The 17,002-nt window shown below is 52.8% G+C and overlaps 7 protein-coding genes across 7 annotated transcripts; 3 read left to right on the top strand and 4 right to left on the bottom strand.

Annotated features, from left to right (window-relative positions):
* Positions 1 to 1,409: 1,409 nt before the first annotated feature.
* Positions 1,410 to 3,859, top strand: PV07_07967 (uncharacterized protein). Its single transcript, XM_016395088.1, has 2 exons — positions 1,410 to 2,438; positions 2,493 to 3,859. Exons 1-2 carry the CDS (start codon positions 2,284 to 2,286, stop codon positions 3,397 to 3,399), a joined length of 1,062 nt encoding a protein of 353 aa, XP_016248507.1. The 5' UTR covers positions 1,410 to 2,283; the 3' UTR covers positions 3,400 to 3,859.
* Positions 3,860 to 4,719: 860 nt separating this feature from the next.
* Positions 4,720 to 5,908, bottom strand: PV07_07966 (uncharacterized protein; the record flags this gene model as incomplete). Its single annotated transcript, XM_016395087.1, has 4 exons — positions 4,720 to 4,872; positions 4,974 to 5,335; positions 5,643 to 5,646; positions 5,690 to 5,908. 4 exons carry the CDS (start codon positions 5,906 to 5,908, stop codon positions 4,720 to 4,722), a joined length of 738 nt encoding a protein of 245 aa, XP_016248506.1.
* Positions 5,909 to 5,935: 27 nt separating this feature from the next.
* Positions 5,936 to 8,901, top strand: PV07_07965 (uncharacterized protein). Its single transcript, XM_016395086.1, has 2 exons — positions 5,936 to 7,264; positions 7,502 to 8,901. Exons 1-2 carry the CDS (start codon positions 5,960 to 5,962, stop codon positions 7,583 to 7,585), a joined length of 1,389 nt encoding a protein of 462 aa, XP_016248505.1. The 5' UTR covers positions 5,936 to 5,959; the 3' UTR covers positions 7,586 to 8,901.
* On the bottom strand, positions 8,826 to 10,617 carry PV07_07964 (uncharacterized protein). The gene is made up of 4 exons (XM_016395085.1): positions 10,136 to 10,617; positions 9,747 to 10,079; positions 9,410 to 9,683; positions 8,826 to 9,350 (listed from the first exon to the last, which is right to left on the bottom strand). The coding sequence occupies exons 1-4, from the start codon at positions 10,315 to 10,317 to the stop codon at positions 9,300 to 9,302; spliced, it is 840 nt and encodes a 279-aa protein (XP_016248504.1). The 5' UTR covers positions 10,318 to 10,617; the 3' UTR covers positions 8,826 to 9,299.
* An 850-nt stretch (positions 10,618 to 11,467) lies between these two features.
* PV07_07963 (uncharacterized protein) lies at positions 11,468 to 13,381 on the bottom strand. Its single transcript, XM_016395084.1, has one exon. It carries the CDS (start codon positions 13,075 to 13,077, stop codon positions 11,845 to 11,847), a length of 1,233 nt encoding a protein of 410 aa, XP_016248503.1. The 5' UTR covers positions 13,078 to 13,381; the 3' UTR covers positions 11,468 to 11,844.
* Positions 13,382 to 13,388: 7 nt separating this feature from the next.
* PV07_07962 (uncharacterized protein) lies at positions 13,389 to 16,282 on the top strand. The gene has a single exon (XM_016395083.1). It carries the CDS (start codon positions 13,550 to 13,552, stop codon positions 16,091 to 16,093), a length of 2,544 nt encoding a protein of 847 aa, XP_016248502.1. The 5' UTR covers positions 13,389 to 13,549; the 3' UTR covers positions 16,094 to 16,282.
* Positions 15,772 to 16,999, bottom strand: PV07_07961 (mitochondrial import inner membrane translocase subunit tim10). Its single transcript, XM_016395082.1, has 2 exons — positions 16,786 to 16,999; positions 15,772 to 16,684 (listed from the first exon to the last, which is right to left on the bottom strand). The coding sequence occupies exons 1-2, from the start codon at positions 16,884 to 16,886 to the stop codon at positions 16,486 to 16,488; spliced, it is 300 nt and encodes a 99-aa protein (XP_016248501.1). The 5' UTR covers positions 16,887 to 16,999; the 3' UTR covers positions 15,772 to 16,485.
* Positions 17,000 to 17,002: the final 3 nt, after the last annotated feature.

Raw genomic sequence — 17,002 nt, 5'->3', positions numbered from 1 at the left:
CAAACAAATGGCTCCCTTCACCCTTGACACAAATGCTGGGAACAACTGGCGGTGTGCAAGGAAGAGGGGGGGTTTGGAAAGAATAAAGAGCAGAGACATTGAGTTCAAGGATGTTCGTTAGTGGTGGTAGGCGACGAATCATGGGAGAAGTGCGCGACAAGTGGCGGCTCTTTTTTTTTACCCAGCGATCGGCGCAGTCTACGGTACGGAGTATCACCACGGGTACGAAGGTCAGCAGAGCGCAGTTTGTGGCCGGTACGGCGGGGTAAAGGCATGCAATGGCGCAGGTGCAAGAAATCCCTGGTAGGCCGGCGTGGCCGGTAGGGTGGTGTTATAGGCTAGCGACGCCCACCAACATGCCGACCGGCGACGAGAGTCATGCCCCTCCCCTGCTGCGACCCCTGTACCGAATGTCCGAGAGAGTGTCATAGCCGTCTCCCTCAGGTTGGGACTGTCGAGAGAGGTAACGCAGAAGGCGTTGGGCCGTAGACCGTCGAGTTGGGCGGGCTGCTTGCGGCCAGCCGACGCTCCTAAACAGGAGGGTGGCTCCAAGGGCTCCATACAAACCCTTCCGTAACGTAGAGTCTTTCGTATTCGTAGGTGCAGGTGGGCATGATCTGTGTAACGGGTCACGAGTCAGTGTCTGGGCACATTTGAGCAAGCTCGATAAAAAAACATTGACCCAGCTGATAATAATGTTACCACCCAAGCAACTAGCCTCAACTAGTCGTGGTAAGCGAGCACACAATGTTGGGGCTACCTAACTCAAGTCCCTAGCTTCTCGCGCAGAGGGAGACCCGAGGATAAGAGAGTAAGGAGCGACGTGGGCGCCCGGGCCATGCTCCGGAGCACTCTGTGTTGGGAAGGCATTCTTTCGGTCATGGGCCAAGCGCCCGGAGTGTACCCCCCAGCGACGGCAGTGCCTATTCGCTATCGAGTTAGTTAAGACGCTTCGGCTCGCGCTGGAATCAGACATCCCCTTCACCCCCTGCTGTGCCAGGCCACGGCGGTGCCGGCTCTCAGTGATGACTTACAGCACAGGTCCCGGCAGTCTGGAAAGCCCCAAGTTAACTAACCTACCTAGTTAATGGCCACCTCACCCAAGGACCCAGGGACCCAGACACCCAACAAACCCCCCCATCCCGACTGGCATTCTGACGTGATACCCAGGCTGTCTGCAAATAATCACGCCTGCGGGGGTCCCTACCAAGTACAGTAGTGGCTGCCAGGTCTGCAGGTAGGTATGAAAACATTCTCGCGCAGGCATCTCGGTCCCTGTCAGGGCATTTTCTTTTGGGCGACTTGCACATTGTGACTACGGTTCTGGCTGGCTAGCGCGCGCAACGACCCGTAGCCCACCCGACTACTCGTCCCCCCAGGAGCCTTTATTGTTGGCCGGCTCTTGCAAGCCCTTTCACACAATTTGACTTCAGCATCCTCTCCAGCCATACCACCGTGACCAACCCTAGCTCCCTCATCCCAGTTTCGGAGCCTCCAGCCGTCTCCTCCATGAAGAAATCTGGATGCCAGCTCGGTTTCCCCCCGGCTGCCTGAACTGTCGTGCATCACTCCACCGCTCACTGCTCTGTTGCTCGCTGCCCGAGTTCTCCACCCTGATGCCGATGTCGACCCTTCTTTGTGGGCTGCTCGAGCTGGCTCGTACTCCTTCATCTGACGAAATCGGCCCTCCTTCGTGTGAACTGGTGGGATTTTGCCATGCGCCCCTCCCTTCCTTCCCACCCTCCCAGGGTTCATTGTACAAGCTCTGACCCGCAGCTTCGTCAAACCTGAACTCGAATGTCCAATGCTCAGTGGTCAGCCCAGGACGCAAGAGGGGAGTCCAGCACAATACAAAATACCCACACCCTTCACATCTGGCTCCTACGAGGGGAGGGGCAGGCTACGCTGATCGCCTAACCAGAAGCCATACTGCGGAAAATAAGAAGACTGCCCGAAGCCTTCCTCACTCCATCGGTCTGTCAGGTCAGTCGTCTCGCTGCGAGGGCAATTCTCTCGTGTCCCGGACATTTCAGACGCACATCGGGCGCAAACAGCAAGCAAACGCTTAATGTATGGTGACACGATCGCTCTTCCCTGGACTGGTTGAATCGAGATCAGCCGGTTTTCTGCGGCGGTGTTGCTACTTCCTCCTGTTCCGCATCCTGGCCCCTCCATCTTCAGACCCGGGTCGTCGGTTTCACGAACTTTGTGAAGCAAACGCTGTGGGCGGCCATTTTCTGGTCCGGCCCGGCCACAACTCGTCGAGGCATATACCAGTAAAGCATGGGCGACAGTCAATCGCAAACATCCAACGACTTCGTCCCTCCAAACTTCGAAGCCCACATACGCCCATCCAACGTGGTATCAATGAATCCCGATCTTCCTCCTTGGAGGACAAGGGTGCAAGAATTTGGTCGAGAATATGGGGCCTACAGACTGTAAGCACCTCAATTCCTTCCTCTTATAGACGGCTAACACAAGTTTGACCCTAGTGGACAATACTTGTTGCCCCACGACGAAGCAGAGACAAGAAGGATGGATATGGTACACACCTTGCTCAAGGTCATCAGACCCAAGGCTCGACGGCTCACCGAAGTCCCACACGAAATTCTCCAGATTCGCACAGATGGGTGGGACGATCGACCTCGTCGGCCTCGCGTCCTTGACTTGGGTTGCGGCACCGGCGTCTGGGTCATAGAGATGTCGACCGCTTTCAAGGACGCTGAATTCAGAGGCGTCGACATATTTTTCCAAGGGCCGCCGAATCCCAGTGACTCAGTCGATTACACCGTCCCTTGGGATTACGAGGGACCATGGGCTTTGGGAGAAGCGTCATGGGACCTTATCCACCTTGGGATGGGCTTGGGCAGCGTTTCGAACTGGGACTCACTCTTTCAGAAGATTCTCGTCCATCTCGTTCCCGGAGGGTACTTTGAATGGGTCGAGTTCGACTTCGAGCCTCGATGTGACGACGGTACGTTACAGCAGGGAAAGCTGAAAGAGTGGTGGGAACTCTACATCAAGACTACCTTTGAAGCAGCCGGTCGTCGTCTTCATTGGGACCCAACGGTGGACGACACCTTGAGGCGCATAGGGTTCAGGGATCTCAGCCACGTTGTATTCCAGATTCCCTTGAATACATGGGGCAAGCCTGACGACTACATGGGACGCATGTCGCGATGGTGGCACACAATGATGGGCCCGGACCATGACGGCGGCGGTGCCCACGGACTCGAGGCTCTCACTCTTGCGCCTATGTGCAGATTCCACGGTTGGCGTGCTGATCACGTCCAACGCCTTTGCGCCGAAGCACTAGCCCAGGCTGCGGATACCGATGTCCATGTCTACAACCAAATCCATATCATCACGGCCAGAGCACCTCGCCTAAACGAATCATAACCCCCGACCGCCATGTTCTGGAAGGATCTCCGAGTCTTTCTGCACCTATACGCGATGCGTCTCGCTTTGGACATACAGTACGAGCAAGAACCGTCGCCATGCTTGGAGTCCTTGAAGGAGCAAAATGAGGATAAAGTGATGGAGAACGAATGTTCATATAATTCTGCAGCTTACAAGCCGTTCGGTTAGCGCCTGTGTGCTTTGGGGTGCGCATATAATCCTGGCAAGAATTTTCCCCTGCTCGCACTTCTGATCATGATTGTGCCAAACCCTGGGCCAGACCTTGTGATGTACAGTATTTTATATGATCTCCGGATAATAAGTATGGTTTGACGAGCGCTGTGCTTCTCCAGGACTCCACTTTCACGTCGCGTTTCCCGGTCCTCTAAATCGCGATGATAATGCGCCAAAAAGGTGTGATCACCACGACGGCGGCCGTTGACAAGCAGGGAAAGAAACAGTTACGCCATCCAAGTCAGTCTTCGACAGGGGAGAACCATACACGATCTGGCGCGAGGGATTTTGGGTAGAAGCCTCAAATGTATGTTGGATGCTATGGCCGAGACTACCAACTGCAACATAGAACCAAAAGGGGCAAGATACAGATGCTCGAAGCGTCTTCTGGACCTGCTCAGTGTCTGGGTAAAAGATTGAGCTCAAATGGAGGAAAGGATGAATGAGGGGTGGTAACGTGGTAGAAAGTGGGCGCCGGAAGAAGCACACTGCTACGGAGCACTTTTAATTCCTACCTCTTAGGTCTCCATCCCTTCCTACAAGTACGTATGCCAGTATTTGCGCTGTCTTCTCCAGGAACCTTCTTTGGGGGGAATGTGTCCCGTCATCCCCGAGATTGAGACGTTGTGGCATTGGCTAAGCACTGTAACTGGGTAGTAGAAGAAAGCTTGCATGCACGTTCTCCGCCGCTGAGGAACCTGTGGCAAGAAGCACGTCTCTCCGACTGACTGGTTGTGAATGGATTGATTGATCAATATTCTTTTCTTCTCCGTTCCCTTCGATTTGTCGTCAACCCAGGCAATGCAGTAAATGAAACCACGCCCTTTGCTTTCCCCGGCGTCATTGTTGTTCGAGTCGCCCCATCATCTCTTGCTGGATGCAGCTCGAACACTCTAAACCCCCATCCCTATTTCAGTTCTTCATGTCACGGGATGTTTCAATGACCACAAACCACCACCCGATCGTAACCCCCCTCCACGTGTTGGTGTCCTCGTCCAAACAGCAGGTCCAGACCGTGAAGAACCCCTCCGTCTCGCAAGAACCACAACACGCTCGCGACCGCTCGCTCGAGAAGGACCGTCGTACTTAAGCAAATGTGGAAGGTCTCTTGGAGGAGAAGAGCTTCTTCTGGAGGCTGCTGCGGTGGGGGAGCGGGAATTTGAGGTTGCGCGTGATCAGCTGCTTGATGTATGGTCGCTTGACATCGTTGGGGTTGGTGATTTCGACGACTTTGAGGATCTGGAGGGGCATGCATGGTCAGCAATGTTTTTTTTCCCCTTTCTTTCCCCTCTCCGAGGGAAGTCAGAGAGACAAGTTTGAAAGGAAAAAAAAAACCCTACGTGGATGCTCCTGAATCGGGCACGATGTCTGGCAGCCATGTCCTGGTACAGCGCCTCGACGGCATCGGTGCGGCTCATCTCCCGGTACTCCTTGTACATGTTGTGCGTGCCGGAGCGCGAGTCGTATCGGATCCAGATGCCAAAGTTCTTGACCTTCAGGGGCCGCTTCTCGTGGATGACGTTGAGGGACACGACCTCGCCGGTGGATTTCTTGAGCTTGCGCAGCTTGGACAGGAAGTACCAGAAGCGCGACTTGGCCACCACGGTGTTGGGTGCGAAGATGCGCATGCGGTACAGCTTGGGCGTCGGGTTCGCGTCGGTGGGCAGCGACCGCCCGATGACCTGGTATTCCTGAAGGCGACCTGTGCGGTGGACATGTCAGTCTGCGTTCCCTTGAATATACGCTTGCCGTGATTATGAGCGTGGGCCTGGTGTCGTTCAATTCCAATCCCAAGGCGGAGAGGATGTCCCTTCTCTTTCGAACATTCTGCTTCGAAGAATTGCGAGACATGCTGTTCCCTTCACGTATGCATCTCTTCACAGGCTTCCCCATCATATTTCTCTAGAATCTTTTGCGGAAACCTCCAATTGAAAATTCCTCGTGGGCGCTCGTGAACTCGACAAAAAAGTGGCTCGTAGGGAGAGAGGAATTGTGATGCAGAGACTTACCCATCTGCGCCGAGTTAGCCTTGAAATGTCCATAGACGGATTCTCACATACCTTGACTGTGTTTGATCGACCTCAAAACGTGGCTCGTCGTCGATGTGCTTTTGATCGCTGAGAGAGTCCAGCAGCCAGGCGTCGGATTTCAAGTTTCGATCTAGGTTCGTGTGCCAAGAGTTGCGTTTTCCTTGGCGCTCCTTCCCAGGGGCCCGGTGATTGGTCAGTCGGACTTTCTTCGTCATTTGAAGGAGCCCAAACAAACTTCCCTCCATAACAACTTGCTCTTCGTTTGTCTTGCAATTACACCAGAACATTTTGGTCTGATGGGGAGCATCTTTGCGGATTTCCACGAAGCCCAGCGGGTAGGGTATGGCCCGCTGCTCGCATCCTGTCTAGCTCCCATCGACACAGAACGGGACCCCCGTCGACTCGAGTCATTCGCGCAGATATCAAACTATCAGACGGTCTCGGCGGATGTACGCTATCACATCATCCAAGACCGCAATGCTGCCAAATTGCCCAAGGCCGAAGCGAATGCTTGGGTTGACATCTTCGTTGCTCTATGGAAATGTGTCAAAGAACTTGTCGCGCTACGGCAAGGCGCCGGCACCGGCGACTGGTCCAAGGCATTTGATGCCTACAGAGAGTTGTGCAATCACCTGGTTAGAGGATACACCAACTTTGGATTCCAGGCCTGGACTGTTCCGTGCCTCAGCGTTGCCGGGAAATATCTCCGCATGATAGCCATGAGAGCAGACAGCGAGACCAAGGCCAAAGAAGGAAATGGAGATGTCTTTGCGAGTGGCTTCTCCGACGATATCATGGGCGACACAAACAAGAACGAGAAATTGGAGCAGGCCGCCTGGACCATCAACCGAATGTTCACGATATGCTTGAGTGACCGAGCCGAGGAGAGTGAGTCACGCAGATGGGGCATTTACAGCACCACCAACCTGCTCTTCAAGACATACTTCAAACTCAATTCGGTCTCGCTTACAAAAAATGTCATTCGTGCTCTGGAAGCCGCAGCAGATGACATCCCCAATCTGGCGCGATTCCCCAAATCCCACCAATGCACATTCAAGTATTACCGGGGAGTCATTGAGTTCCTGCAGGAGAACTACGTCGACGCGGAGCAGAATCTGATGGAGGCATTTCAACTGTGTCACAAGGATTCCATGAAGAACCAAGAGCAGATCCTGACTTACCTAGTCCCAGCACACATCATCAACCACCACCAACTTCCCAGAAACGCCCTGTTGGCTCCTTATCCAACTCTGGCAAAGATCTTCACGCCACTATTCACTGCCATTCGCGCCGGCTCACTCGCCGCTTTCGACGATGCTCTTTCTGAAGCTGAATCAGAATTAGTCAGACGACGTATCTATCTCACTCTTGAGCGCACCCGTGGTCTCTGCCTGCGCAACCTGTTCCGGAAAGTCTTCCTGGCAGCAGGCTGGGAGGATACCAAGGACGCAACGACTGGCGAGGTGACAGGCAAAATCCGTCGCACAAGGATCCGTATCGAAGAATTCGAGGCCGGAATGCGCGTGAGTTATAAGGGTGGCACGGACGTGTTGGTTGATAGGGACGAGGTTGAGTGTTTCCTGGCCAATATGATCTATAAGGTGCGTCCCGTTGCCTATTTTATGTTCGTTTGCCAACATCCTTTCGCTTCATTCGTCTTTCTTTCAACAGGGGTGCCTCCCTTACAAAGCACGGCTTAACGCCGCTGTTGCCTTGGTGATGGCCGGATGCCTGGTACAACATGATCCATGTAACTCAACTAGCGAAAGCTCTGCTCCGATCCCTGGCCTAGAAGGGAAAATGCTGACTTTGAATTCCTGGCTCTTTTGCCGCCGCAGAACATGATGAAAGGTTACATTGCTCGCGACCGTGGCATCGTCGTACTCAGTAAGGCTGGTGCCTTTCCTGGTACAGGTGTCTGAATGGAAGAAACACATGCCAGAGTAACACTTACTCACTGTTTGAGGCTACATCTGGCGAACTTGAGGCTCGTCTACGCGATGGACAAATTCACACAACCATTACATCCCTGCCCAACGCTATTGGAGGGCTGGATCATCCCAACGAAGCACTCTTATCTGCTACGGTGCTGAGTTTAAGTCACATTTATAGCAAACAGCTTCTTTCAAAAGGGTCCAGTCTCGATCTGAACACGGCAAGCATGTCACCGAAAATGCAGTCAAAGAGCCACACCCACACACAGTTTAGGCCGCTGCATCTACTTCAAGGCGGCCACCGGGTTGACCTTTTGATGGCTAGAATGACTGGTTCACGATGTTCCTCAGGTGTCGAGCCGCCTCTTCGGCAAGGCAGATCGAATCCAAGCCAGCAGGCAGCGCCGCTCGCGCTAGCTGCTTCCGGCAACAACCAATGGTGGAGCTGACCTTGGTCGAAGGATGCTGGTCGACGCTCTGCTGAGCAACCTTGTCTGAATATCCACACCTCCATCTTCCCAGGAGAGTGCAACGGATCACACTGGAATCGAAAGCAACGGGTCCCAGCGAGAGGGGAGGAGGGAACGGTTGATCCGCACATGGAAGCATGCCCATCTTCTGGCCCATCGCGTCACGCAGCTGGATAACTCTCACAATGGAGGCTGAAGGTGGGAACGTGTGAGTCGAGGTGTGGATGTGATCAGGCAAAGTGACCACCAGAGGAAGTATTGGTGCGGTGCTTTGACCCGCTTTTTCTCGAGTTTGGGGAGAACGAGTCAAAGTGCCCCGTTATCACTGCATACAAACACAGCGCAAATATGGGTACAAGGAGCTCGGTACAGCTGGGTATGATTCGAGCTTTCAAGGGTCCAAGCTCCAACAAACTCAAATTCACCTTCTCCCCCTTTGTCAGCCTCTCGTTGCCTTGAGCCAGGCACCGCGGCCTGCATTAGCGAGACCAGGGCCTGGATGGGCAGCGGACCGACCGACCAGGAAACCGGGGCTTTTCGGCCAGGAAACGACTCGGCTGGCTGCCTTTGCGCTATAAGGTGCCGGATATCTACGTGAGGGAATGCTGCGAGAAATCAACCAATAGACCTCCAACTGGCCGAAAATGTCGGAGAATGAGGCAAGTCGGATCGCTGTGCCCGGCATCTTCATGCTTTCTTTGGGGGATTAAGGCCAAAAAGTGCTCGAAGAAACGGCTGCTATCTATAGTCAGGATTAAGGGTCTCTACAGCTTCTGGAAGAAATCAATTCCATTGCGTTAATTTTCTCTCTAGACGAAGCATTCATACGCTGCATCCGAGACAATGACTGAGTTGTTCAAATCTGATAGCAGATACGACCGAGCATTCCTCTCCCACTCTCGCCCTTGGTGGTCTGAGATTCTTCTCTTTCCAGATAGACCCGAAATGGTAGTACAGTGCGACATTTCCTCTTGGAAATGATATCGACCTCGTCCCTTTCCCATTGGGGACAGGGCAGTCAGTGTTGGTTTTTGTTGGATAGTGATACAAAAGGGCAGCAGAAATAGACATCCGACAGCACAATATCCAATCAACTCCGGGACGCTGGGTAATCCACAGCAAAACTGGTACAATTTGTGGCGGGATCGGATATCCTCACGTAGCTGGCAATTTAGGTGGAAGGGACTAGCATGATACAAAATGGGGAGCACATCGTCTTCAGGAGTCACTCTCTAGCGAGTGAACGGTGATGTGAAAGGGGAGCGGAGTGTTTTGAGGTCGTCCTATGTCGTATAGTCAGTCCATGTCGTGAAGCTCAAAGTTCAAAGTGTGGGCGACATACCATATGGTTGCACATAGCAACGAAAAGATCAAAGAACAAGGTGCCGCCTTGCTCCATTTCGACCTTCATGGTGCCGCTCTTCTTGAAGTTGTTGCGGCTACGGATGATCAAGGTGAGGTATTGGGCTCGAAGCTTCGAGTCAGAGTCAGGGGTGTGGCTGTAAGCATAGCGCGCCGAGGCAAGGATGGTAGAGATCTGCATGCCTTGTCGCAGGCCTTGTTTGCGAAGGGCAAGGCGTTTAAGTTCTTCAAGGCCATACAATTCGGCCGAACAGCTGTGGGGGAAGAGTAGTTGTCAGTAGCTGCAGATGAGCAGACCGGTGGTGGGCACAACATACTAAATGACTGTATCCCTCATCAAGGTCTGTTTGGCGCCATGATGATATATGGTCACATTGGACCCATTGGCCTCGTCTTCCAATTCCCAGGTATCCTTTTTCTTGTTATGCAGCAACTTCGGATAGTAGTCTCCTCTGTAGAGGTATTCCAGAACAGCAGACAGGATCTCTGGCTGTTCGTCAGGCAAGTTGATCCTTCTGGCGTTGGATTCAAAGAACTGGCCCTTGCAGGCAGCTTCGAAGAAGGGGGAGCGCGAGAGGACTTCTTCGTGGCCGGCAAAGAGTCTCTGCTCGGGACCAACGCAGATGGTGATGATGGCGGAGGTGAGGGTGCTGTTGCAGAAAGTTGGTCAGTAGAGCTCGGTGTGGAGAGGAGGTCTGTCACTTACCTCCCAACTGGTGGGCTTGTATGAGTACTGTGTTCCCTTCTATGAGACCTCATCGACTCGGAGCGCTGGAGACCTCGGGTAACGGATTGCTCTCGGAAGGAGGACTTGGGCTTTGTGGACTTGCTTGTCCCATAGCGAGAGGAGAAGCTGTTTGATTGTTGCGGTCTCTTGCTGCTGAACATTGTTGTCGAAAGCCCTTGCGCAAAGAGCCCTGTGCAGCCTATACGGGGGAGTCAAAGGGAGAAAGGAGAGTCAGTAGCAGCGAGTGTGGTCAAGTCAGGGACAGGAAGAAAGCGATGGAAGGCAGCATTGGTACATGAAAAAAACACGGAGGGCAGAGACACGAAGATAGAACTGCCTGGAATTGATGGAATCAGGCAGAGCGAGGAGGGAAGGTTGAGAAGAACATTCTGACAGCAGGAGAAGAGCAGCTTTTGATGGTCGGACATGGCGGCCAGGTTGCTCCCCCTTCCAAGGGCAGGCTGCTGGGAAGCTTATCAATGCGACGAGTTTCCCAGACTGCATCGAGCCTAGATGAAGCTGTCGGAAGCTCGACACGGTCTCCCGCGTCGCAGGTGGAACCCACTTAACACGAACGAAGAGCGCAGGCATGTGACTGATATGCAAGCTCTTTACGGCCTCGTGGGTCTTCTGGGGGCGGAACATCGAGTCTGACTGGCCTGGCTGGGTCGCTCGATGTGACTCGACTGCGGCTGGCAGCTTTCGCCCCCTCCTGTATGTCTCCCCACGGTGCCCATGTCTGGTCAGAGTTACAAGGATACCCGGGGGACCATGGGCTAGTTCTGTAGGCGAAGCAACCTGCATGTTGGTAGTGCCTCCTCCTCGCCACCTGGACCTTTGTCCCCTTGCGTGCCGAGTCCCCCCAGCGGCCAAAGTGACCAGTCACATCCCCCAGATTCGACCGATCGACGGTGAACAGTCATAAAAGGAAGCACTTTTAAGCCGGTGCGACCGAATCACAGATCGTCGCAGGCAATCAAAGAGAAAGAACCGGGACTGAAGGCAGCGAGAACAGAACAACGGAGTTCTACCGGGGAGACTAGGTCATGTATTGAGAAAAAGATGGTGTACAGGCCATGTCCATGGGCGGAGTGAGGCAAAAAACATGAAACATTAGGCGTCGTCCCTACCATGCAGCTCCGATGCCCGAAGCAGAAAAGAGCGCAGTCTTCGGCTCTGCAATGAACATTGGTTCTTCGATTGTCATTTGTTGGCCATTTGCTCCATTTGTGTACCTGGCATTAGTGCTCCAGGAGCCTGACCTCACCCGTTCTCCCCGATCATACAAGGAGATAGGCTGGGTGGATGAAAGAAGGAGAGCAGAGTTGGGATCTGATTAATCTATCAACCTTGACATGTTGCGACTGCAACTGTAAGACAATGTCCTGGATATCATTGGTCCTTGCGCCGTCGTCCGGATCAATCGAACAGAGTCCCTATGACTATGTTCACTATGCATGCCATTGCTGGCCCCATCTCCATCACGTTGCAATCCCTCTGGCTGCTGGTCATTCGTGGCTCCCCCAAGTGTATGCACAATGCCCCGATGGATTGCTCTTGGTCACGCTGTCAATGCTCCTTGACAACGCCGGCCTACTGTATGCGCAGTTTTCCAGAACGCGAGTCAAGTGAAGCTCCGGTCGTAGCGCTAAATGGACTCTCACAAACTGTCCCCACCCAAATCGCTTTCACAAAATGACTATCTTTGCCTCCTTTGGATGGCTCTCGACCGGACAATAGGGACATTTGAATTTGGCGCCTTTGCTGAGCTTCTGTAGTGATTCCTGTGCAATGACATGACAACAAGGCAGCATCATCGGCGGATTCAGATCCGTGGTTTGTTCCTTCGATACAGGACAAACAAAAATCGAGTGAAATTGATAGGAGGGAGGGAGTGGTGTTTCCACAGGGAGCTCGTTGGCCGACGTCCATTCGGTCCGTTTCTGCTTCTGAATGGTCTGCAATTTGAGAAGTATGGGTAGGGCGATCGCTCCCGCAGTAGCTGCTATGTACAACGGTGAATCGGCAGATAGCTCGAGGAGTGAGCAGAACTCTCGTGTGAAAGAAGTTGCCACTTCATCCCATGTGGTAGAATTGTTGAATCTGAGGCTGTATGGTGACTCCTCCAAGTTGGAGCAAAAGGGTATGGCGCCCATCAGCTGCTGTATCTCGACTAAGTACCGACCTCGAAAAGACTGGAACTCTCTTTGCGCGTATTGAAGAGCACGTATGGGTGCTTCAAAGTCGTACTGGTCTTCTTCTCGACGGTCAAGGAACAAATTGACAAATTGCAATCTGCAGAGTTCAAACTCCAGGTTACTACCACGAGCTTCCAATGCTGTCGCGTTGCTCCTAGCCCAGTCGATAGCAGGCTGCAAGTTGTGGTGGTCCTTGAGTTCACTTAAGATGTGGTACATGTTCGAAAACTGTTCCTGCATGCTTTCTTCCTTGTTCTCGTCCAGCCCTAGGGGATGCTCCATCGACAGATCCAACTCCAAATGAGCTGCTATCTCCTGTTGAGCCTGCTGTCTCTCAAGCGCCTCGGAATGAAGGGTCGACGCCACTTCAAATAGTCCTTCTCGAAGCAAATGCAAGTAGACTGCTCGGTTGATTAACGCGGGGTGTGTGGACAGAGCGTCAATCTCGCTGCTCGGCACCTTGTCCTTGAAGACTTTGTCCAACGCTCTTGTATATTTGTTGTGTAGTCCATGCGTGTCTTTCAATCCCGAGAAGATACCGTCGAATGATGTCTTGACTGGATTCTGCAGTTTTGCCAGTGTAATCTGTCTCGACGTGGGATCTTCGGCAATGGCGTTCCTTGCCCTCTGAAGGGATCTAATGATGTCGTCGACATGGCCAGTCGTCCTTGACAGCTTGCTATTATTCCACACTTTCTCGTGTTCTTTCTGTATATTGTCCATGGTGGGCCACCGTCATCAGTTGTGTCTGCGTCTTTTGGCTATAACCTAGGCGTGACTTGTACCATCGTCGGCCTTTCGTTCTCGGAATTCTGCTAGGAGCGCGGTGGATAGAAAATCTCGACCGGAGGGTATGCAAGTACGGCCTGGAGTAAGGAACGGTGCTGTGTTCGAGGAATGGCAAGTGACCGTGCCATATGAACAAGCTTCGATATGGAGTGGGCAGATTCCCGTGATGTAGATCGTTGATAAGCGGGCAAGGCGGGTTAAAGGTCGCCCTTCGGGTGGCAACACCCGTTGCCAACCAACCAGCAGCTTGCAACTGCTGCCTTCTCTAGAGACCCTTACCAACGTTGAATCAATCAGCACAGCAATTCCGACATCAACGTTTATTTGCACGGTCTTGACGCTCACGCGAGATGAAAGATCCTGAATCCCACATGTTTGGCTAGCGTCACCAGCACAGTGCCTTACAATGTCGTTCGTGGGAGCTGGGTTTTTGACCCCATACCATCATCCCACTTCCTTTCCCGGGTCGCCGAAGGACAAGTCTGCTAGACCTAGTCCAAAAGATGAATACAAGACACAAAAGCCAAGTGCCGTCGATACCTCCAGCCCAACCTCTAGCGGGGGCGCTCAAGGACGAGCAGGCCAGAATCGAAAGCGCCTTGTTTTCGCCGATCCCGTTGCCTTTCGCTACCTGGAAGAAGATCCTGCAACTGATCCTATAGAACGATGGAGACGCCTTGAAGGGTACGAGATGTACGTGGTTGAGCAATGGGCCTGCTCGAGAAGCCATCCCACTTTTATCATTTGTACCTACACAGGCGACCCTTCGCACTCCATTTTGGTGAACGTCCTTGCTGTGCCCAGTGACGAAAGCACATGGTCTCAGAGATTGCAAGTCTATTTCCAAGCAGTCTCTCAATATCATGCGAAAGAGAAAGACACGCCTTTGGGCGCACTCATGGTCACCAACCTGAGTTCGTTTCCATCAGCCCTTACCGTCGTTCCAGTTCCGGATGGCGATGTCAGGAAGCATCGAGATGACTTTATTGTCAACGAGGACCTCAAGCGCATGGGATGCTCCGGGAGAGCTGGCATCAACCTACAGCCGCCTCAATCCAGTACCGTTGCTAAATTCCATCACCTCTACCGGACAAGTGAGATTGTCCCGCTATATCAATCGGTCATGGAACTTGTACGGACATGCCAAATCGCATTGGTTATGTACGACAAACTCCAACCCACATACGCCGACGGCTTGCTTTGCGATGTGACCGAGCGGGCTATCAACGACTGGTGGACAGATATTGGAACCTATTTCTACAACGTCGAACCTGGCGACGGTATTCTTGGACCAACCACGGTGGCAGCACTTCTTGGTCTCCTCATCGGAGCTTACAATCGCCTCAAAGCCTTCGGATCCCCTGTTGGGAAGGACGTCTTGGATACCGTCTCAATGAAAAGGGCCATCGGCCATTTCCAAAAAGGCCAAAAAATGGAAAAGACTCGACGACTTGATCGAGAGACTCTCGATCGTCTCCACAGGGCTACGGCAAAGAATGCCAGCGGTGAAGGCTGGACTGTACCAAAGGCAGTCAAGTCCACCGTTGCTGAGCTTAGTGGCAAAGGAGGAGAGATGGTCATGGGTATAGTCGGAGGTCGCGACAAAGCCGGCATCTCAGAAGCTGAGACCATGGACATTGAACGTTTCGCTCAGTTGGTCACGGGTCCTAAGATGAAGTGGCTCTGGCAAGGGAAGCCCATCAAGTCGGGCGATCCGTTCGCCTGGCCGACTGGCGATCTTGATCTCAAGGGCAGAGTGTTTAGCACTGATGATCAAGGCAATTTTCTGTGGACGGGCAACCAGCATGAATCCACCTCGGACGTAAACGCCCTTGAACGGACCGATACGATGTACACGAATCAATCGGACTCCAAGTCCGGCCGACACCGTTTGAGAGGAGCTGTTGGGGGCCTGAGGAGCTATAACCATCGTTATCAGAAAGATATTGACGAAACCCAGGATTGGGTCGAAACCGCTGCGACCAGACACACTCCTCGAGATCATACATTGAGGACGGCAACTGGGATTCCGCATCCATCTGAACCTCGTGCATTTGACATGGCTTTGGTCAACACTGAGCCGGTCTCGCCTCAAACCGAACGGCGCCTGCCACTACGCCGAACTCAAACGACGACTGAGAAGAGAATGCCATCACATCGGGAACAACTGCGTCCCGCCTTGCCAGGGGACTCGCCTAGGAAGAAGAAAGTCGATGCCGAGTTGGCGGACCTGCGCAATGAATTCAAAGCAGATATCTACCGCAACTTTTCCGCTGCTATGCCATATAAAGGCCCCAGTAGTCGGGTCCTGCGACGGACGCAGAGCAATGTCCAACTAATTGGCCATACCATTGACAGTCCTCGGCAGAACCGAATCAACCGACGCCTTTCCTTCAGCGTGGTAGAAAGCGCAGTTCTGGACACAGGCAAAAACATCGTGGAGGAAGGTATTGTGAAGGGTAAAATTGAGGGAGACCTTACCAATGCCCTAGCTGAACGCGACGCCCTGGAGGCCTATGCCCAAAAGAAAGCTAAGCGTATCCAGCGCATTCAGCAAGGTCTAATCCCATACACTGAAAGCCGGGTCGTCCATGTGGAGAGCCTAGAGAGAATTGCTCATCAACACCTGGAAGAACTCAATGAACTGTACTATCATCGCCTGGAAGAGTATCAGACTCTACAGGCTACCTCGTCCGATCTCGTGTCGCAGGAGAAAACGGCTTTGACAGAAAGTTTCCGGCGCATGGAAGTGTTGGGTGCGAAAATGGACTATGAATTGGACAGCTTGCAGAGTCGACTGCAGGAGGTGGAAGATGGAGTGGACGACTTTGAGAGGAATGTTTTGCTGATCGAGGCGAGAGCAAAGGAGTTAAATGGTGAGAATGAAACGCCTCCTGCAAATTCATCGTGGATTGCACGAGTGCTGAACTTTTTGGGGCCCAAGAAGTAATGGAACGGCATCTGCGAGTCGATGGAGAAGGGATGCTTTCTGTGGTTTAGCGAGGCGTTTGGGAGGTATAAAAGCTCGCCGGACCTGGTTCAAGGGATTTGGCACAGCACTGGTAATCTGGCCTCAAATTGTAGGAATTGAGATTTGATGCTCCCTTTCCACTGCGCCATCTCTACCAGTCCCTGGCCAGATCACAAACCAAGCAGAACTGTCCTGCACCAGTTCTGACATGAAATCTGGCCGAAATACTGTACACAATTTTCCAACCCTGCAATTCCACCTCCATGATGGATGCTATGACGAGGGTACAGATTCACATCCAAAGCCATGCCATATGCACTGCGATGATGGTCATCGGCATGACGAAAGAACCTGATATCTCTTCCACACGGTTACATTCCAAACATACCTCCGCCACCACCAGCACCTCCTTGTCTCATGGCCGCCTCGCCCTGCATCTTTTCTGATACTTTCATATTGACTTCGAAGAACTTCGCCACACAGCGATCGAGGCAGACACTCTCGGCCTTGTTGAGATCGGCTTCACGGTAGTCGGCGGGTATGCATTTCTTCAGGCAGGATTGCGTTAATCTGGACAGGGTCAATGCACTGTTCATCAGAGCGAAGTTGCCGGGAATTCCCTCATAAAGGGCTAGAAGAGATATATATCGGCCAGAGGGTTGCGTGCGTACCTATTGAACATGTCTGAGACCATCTCGACTTCATTTTCTGCTGCTGCGATCTTTTCTGCGGACGTCGGCTGAGGTCGGCCGCCACCAAAAAGGAAGGACATGGTATTGAATGGTAACCCTTCTCGGGGCAGTGCTTTCTATCGAGGGAGGAGCACGCGGTATGGTGAGGAGAAACGCGCCGTGGATACGTAAATGTCAACTGTTTAGTTTAACGTAT

The sequence above is a fragment of the Cladophialophora immunda genome (genome assembly GCF_000835495.1).
Source record: "Cladophialophora immunda strain CBS 83496 unplaced genomic scaffold supercont1.4, whole genome shotgun sequence".
Taxonomy (NCBI): Eukaryota; Fungi; Ascomycota; class Eurotiomycetes; order Chaetothyriales; family Herpotrichiellaceae; genus Cladophialophora; species Cladophialophora immunda.
Note: the sequence above shows the minus strand (reverse complement) of the source record. Positions and strands in the feature narration are given on the sequence as shown.

What these genes read in the sequence shown, in the direction of transcription:
- PV07_07967 (XM_016395088.1), top strand. Translation starts at nt 2,284, where the DNA reads ATGGGCGACAGTCAATCGCAAACATCCAACGACTTCGTCCCTCCAAAC. An exon ending in GAATATGGGGCCTACAGACT is followed by an intron (nt 2,439 to 2,492) that starts GTAAGCACCTCA and finishes GTTTGACCCTAG; the next exon opens with TGGACAATACTTGTTGCCCC.
- PV07_07965 (XM_016395086.1), top strand. Translation starts at nt 5,960, where the DNA reads ATGGGGAGCATCTTTGCGGATTTCCACGAAGCCCAGCGGGTAGGGTAT. An exon ending in TGGCCAATATGATCTATAAG is followed by an intron (nt 7,265 to 7,501) that starts GTGCGTCCCGTT and finishes TTGCCGCCGCAG; the next exon opens with AACATGATGAAAGGTTACAT.
- PV07_07964 (XM_016395085.1), bottom strand. Translation starts at nt 10,317, where the DNA reads ATGTTCAGCAGCAAGAGACCGCAACAATCAAACAGCTTCTCCTCTCGC. An exon ending in ATGAGGGATACAGTCATTTA is followed by an intron (nt 9,684 to 9,746) that starts GTATGTTGTGCC and finishes CTTCCCCCACAG; the next exon opens with CTGTTCGGCCGAATTGTATG. An exon ending in TTGCTATGTGCAACCATATG is followed by an intron (nt 9,351 to 9,409) that starts GTATGTCGCCCA and finishes TATACGACATAG; the next exon opens with GACGACCTCAAAACACTCCG.
- PV07_07963 (XM_016395084.1), bottom strand. Translation starts at nt 13,077, where the DNA reads ATGGACAATATACAGAAAGAACACGAGAAAGTGTGGAATAATAGCAAG.
- PV07_07962 (XM_016395083.1), top strand. Translation starts at nt 13,550, where the DNA reads ATGTCGTTCGTGGGAGCTGGGTTTTTGACCCCATACCATCATCCCACT.
- PV07_07961 (XM_016395082.1), bottom strand. Translation starts at nt 16,886, where the DNA reads ATGTCCTTCCTTTTTGGTGGCGGCCGACCTCAGCCGACGTCCGCAGAA. An exon ending in GTCTCAGACATGTTCAATAG is followed by an intron (nt 16,685 to 16,785) that starts GTACGCACGCAA and finishes GACCCTGTCCAG; the next exon opens with ATTAACGCAATCCTGCCTGA.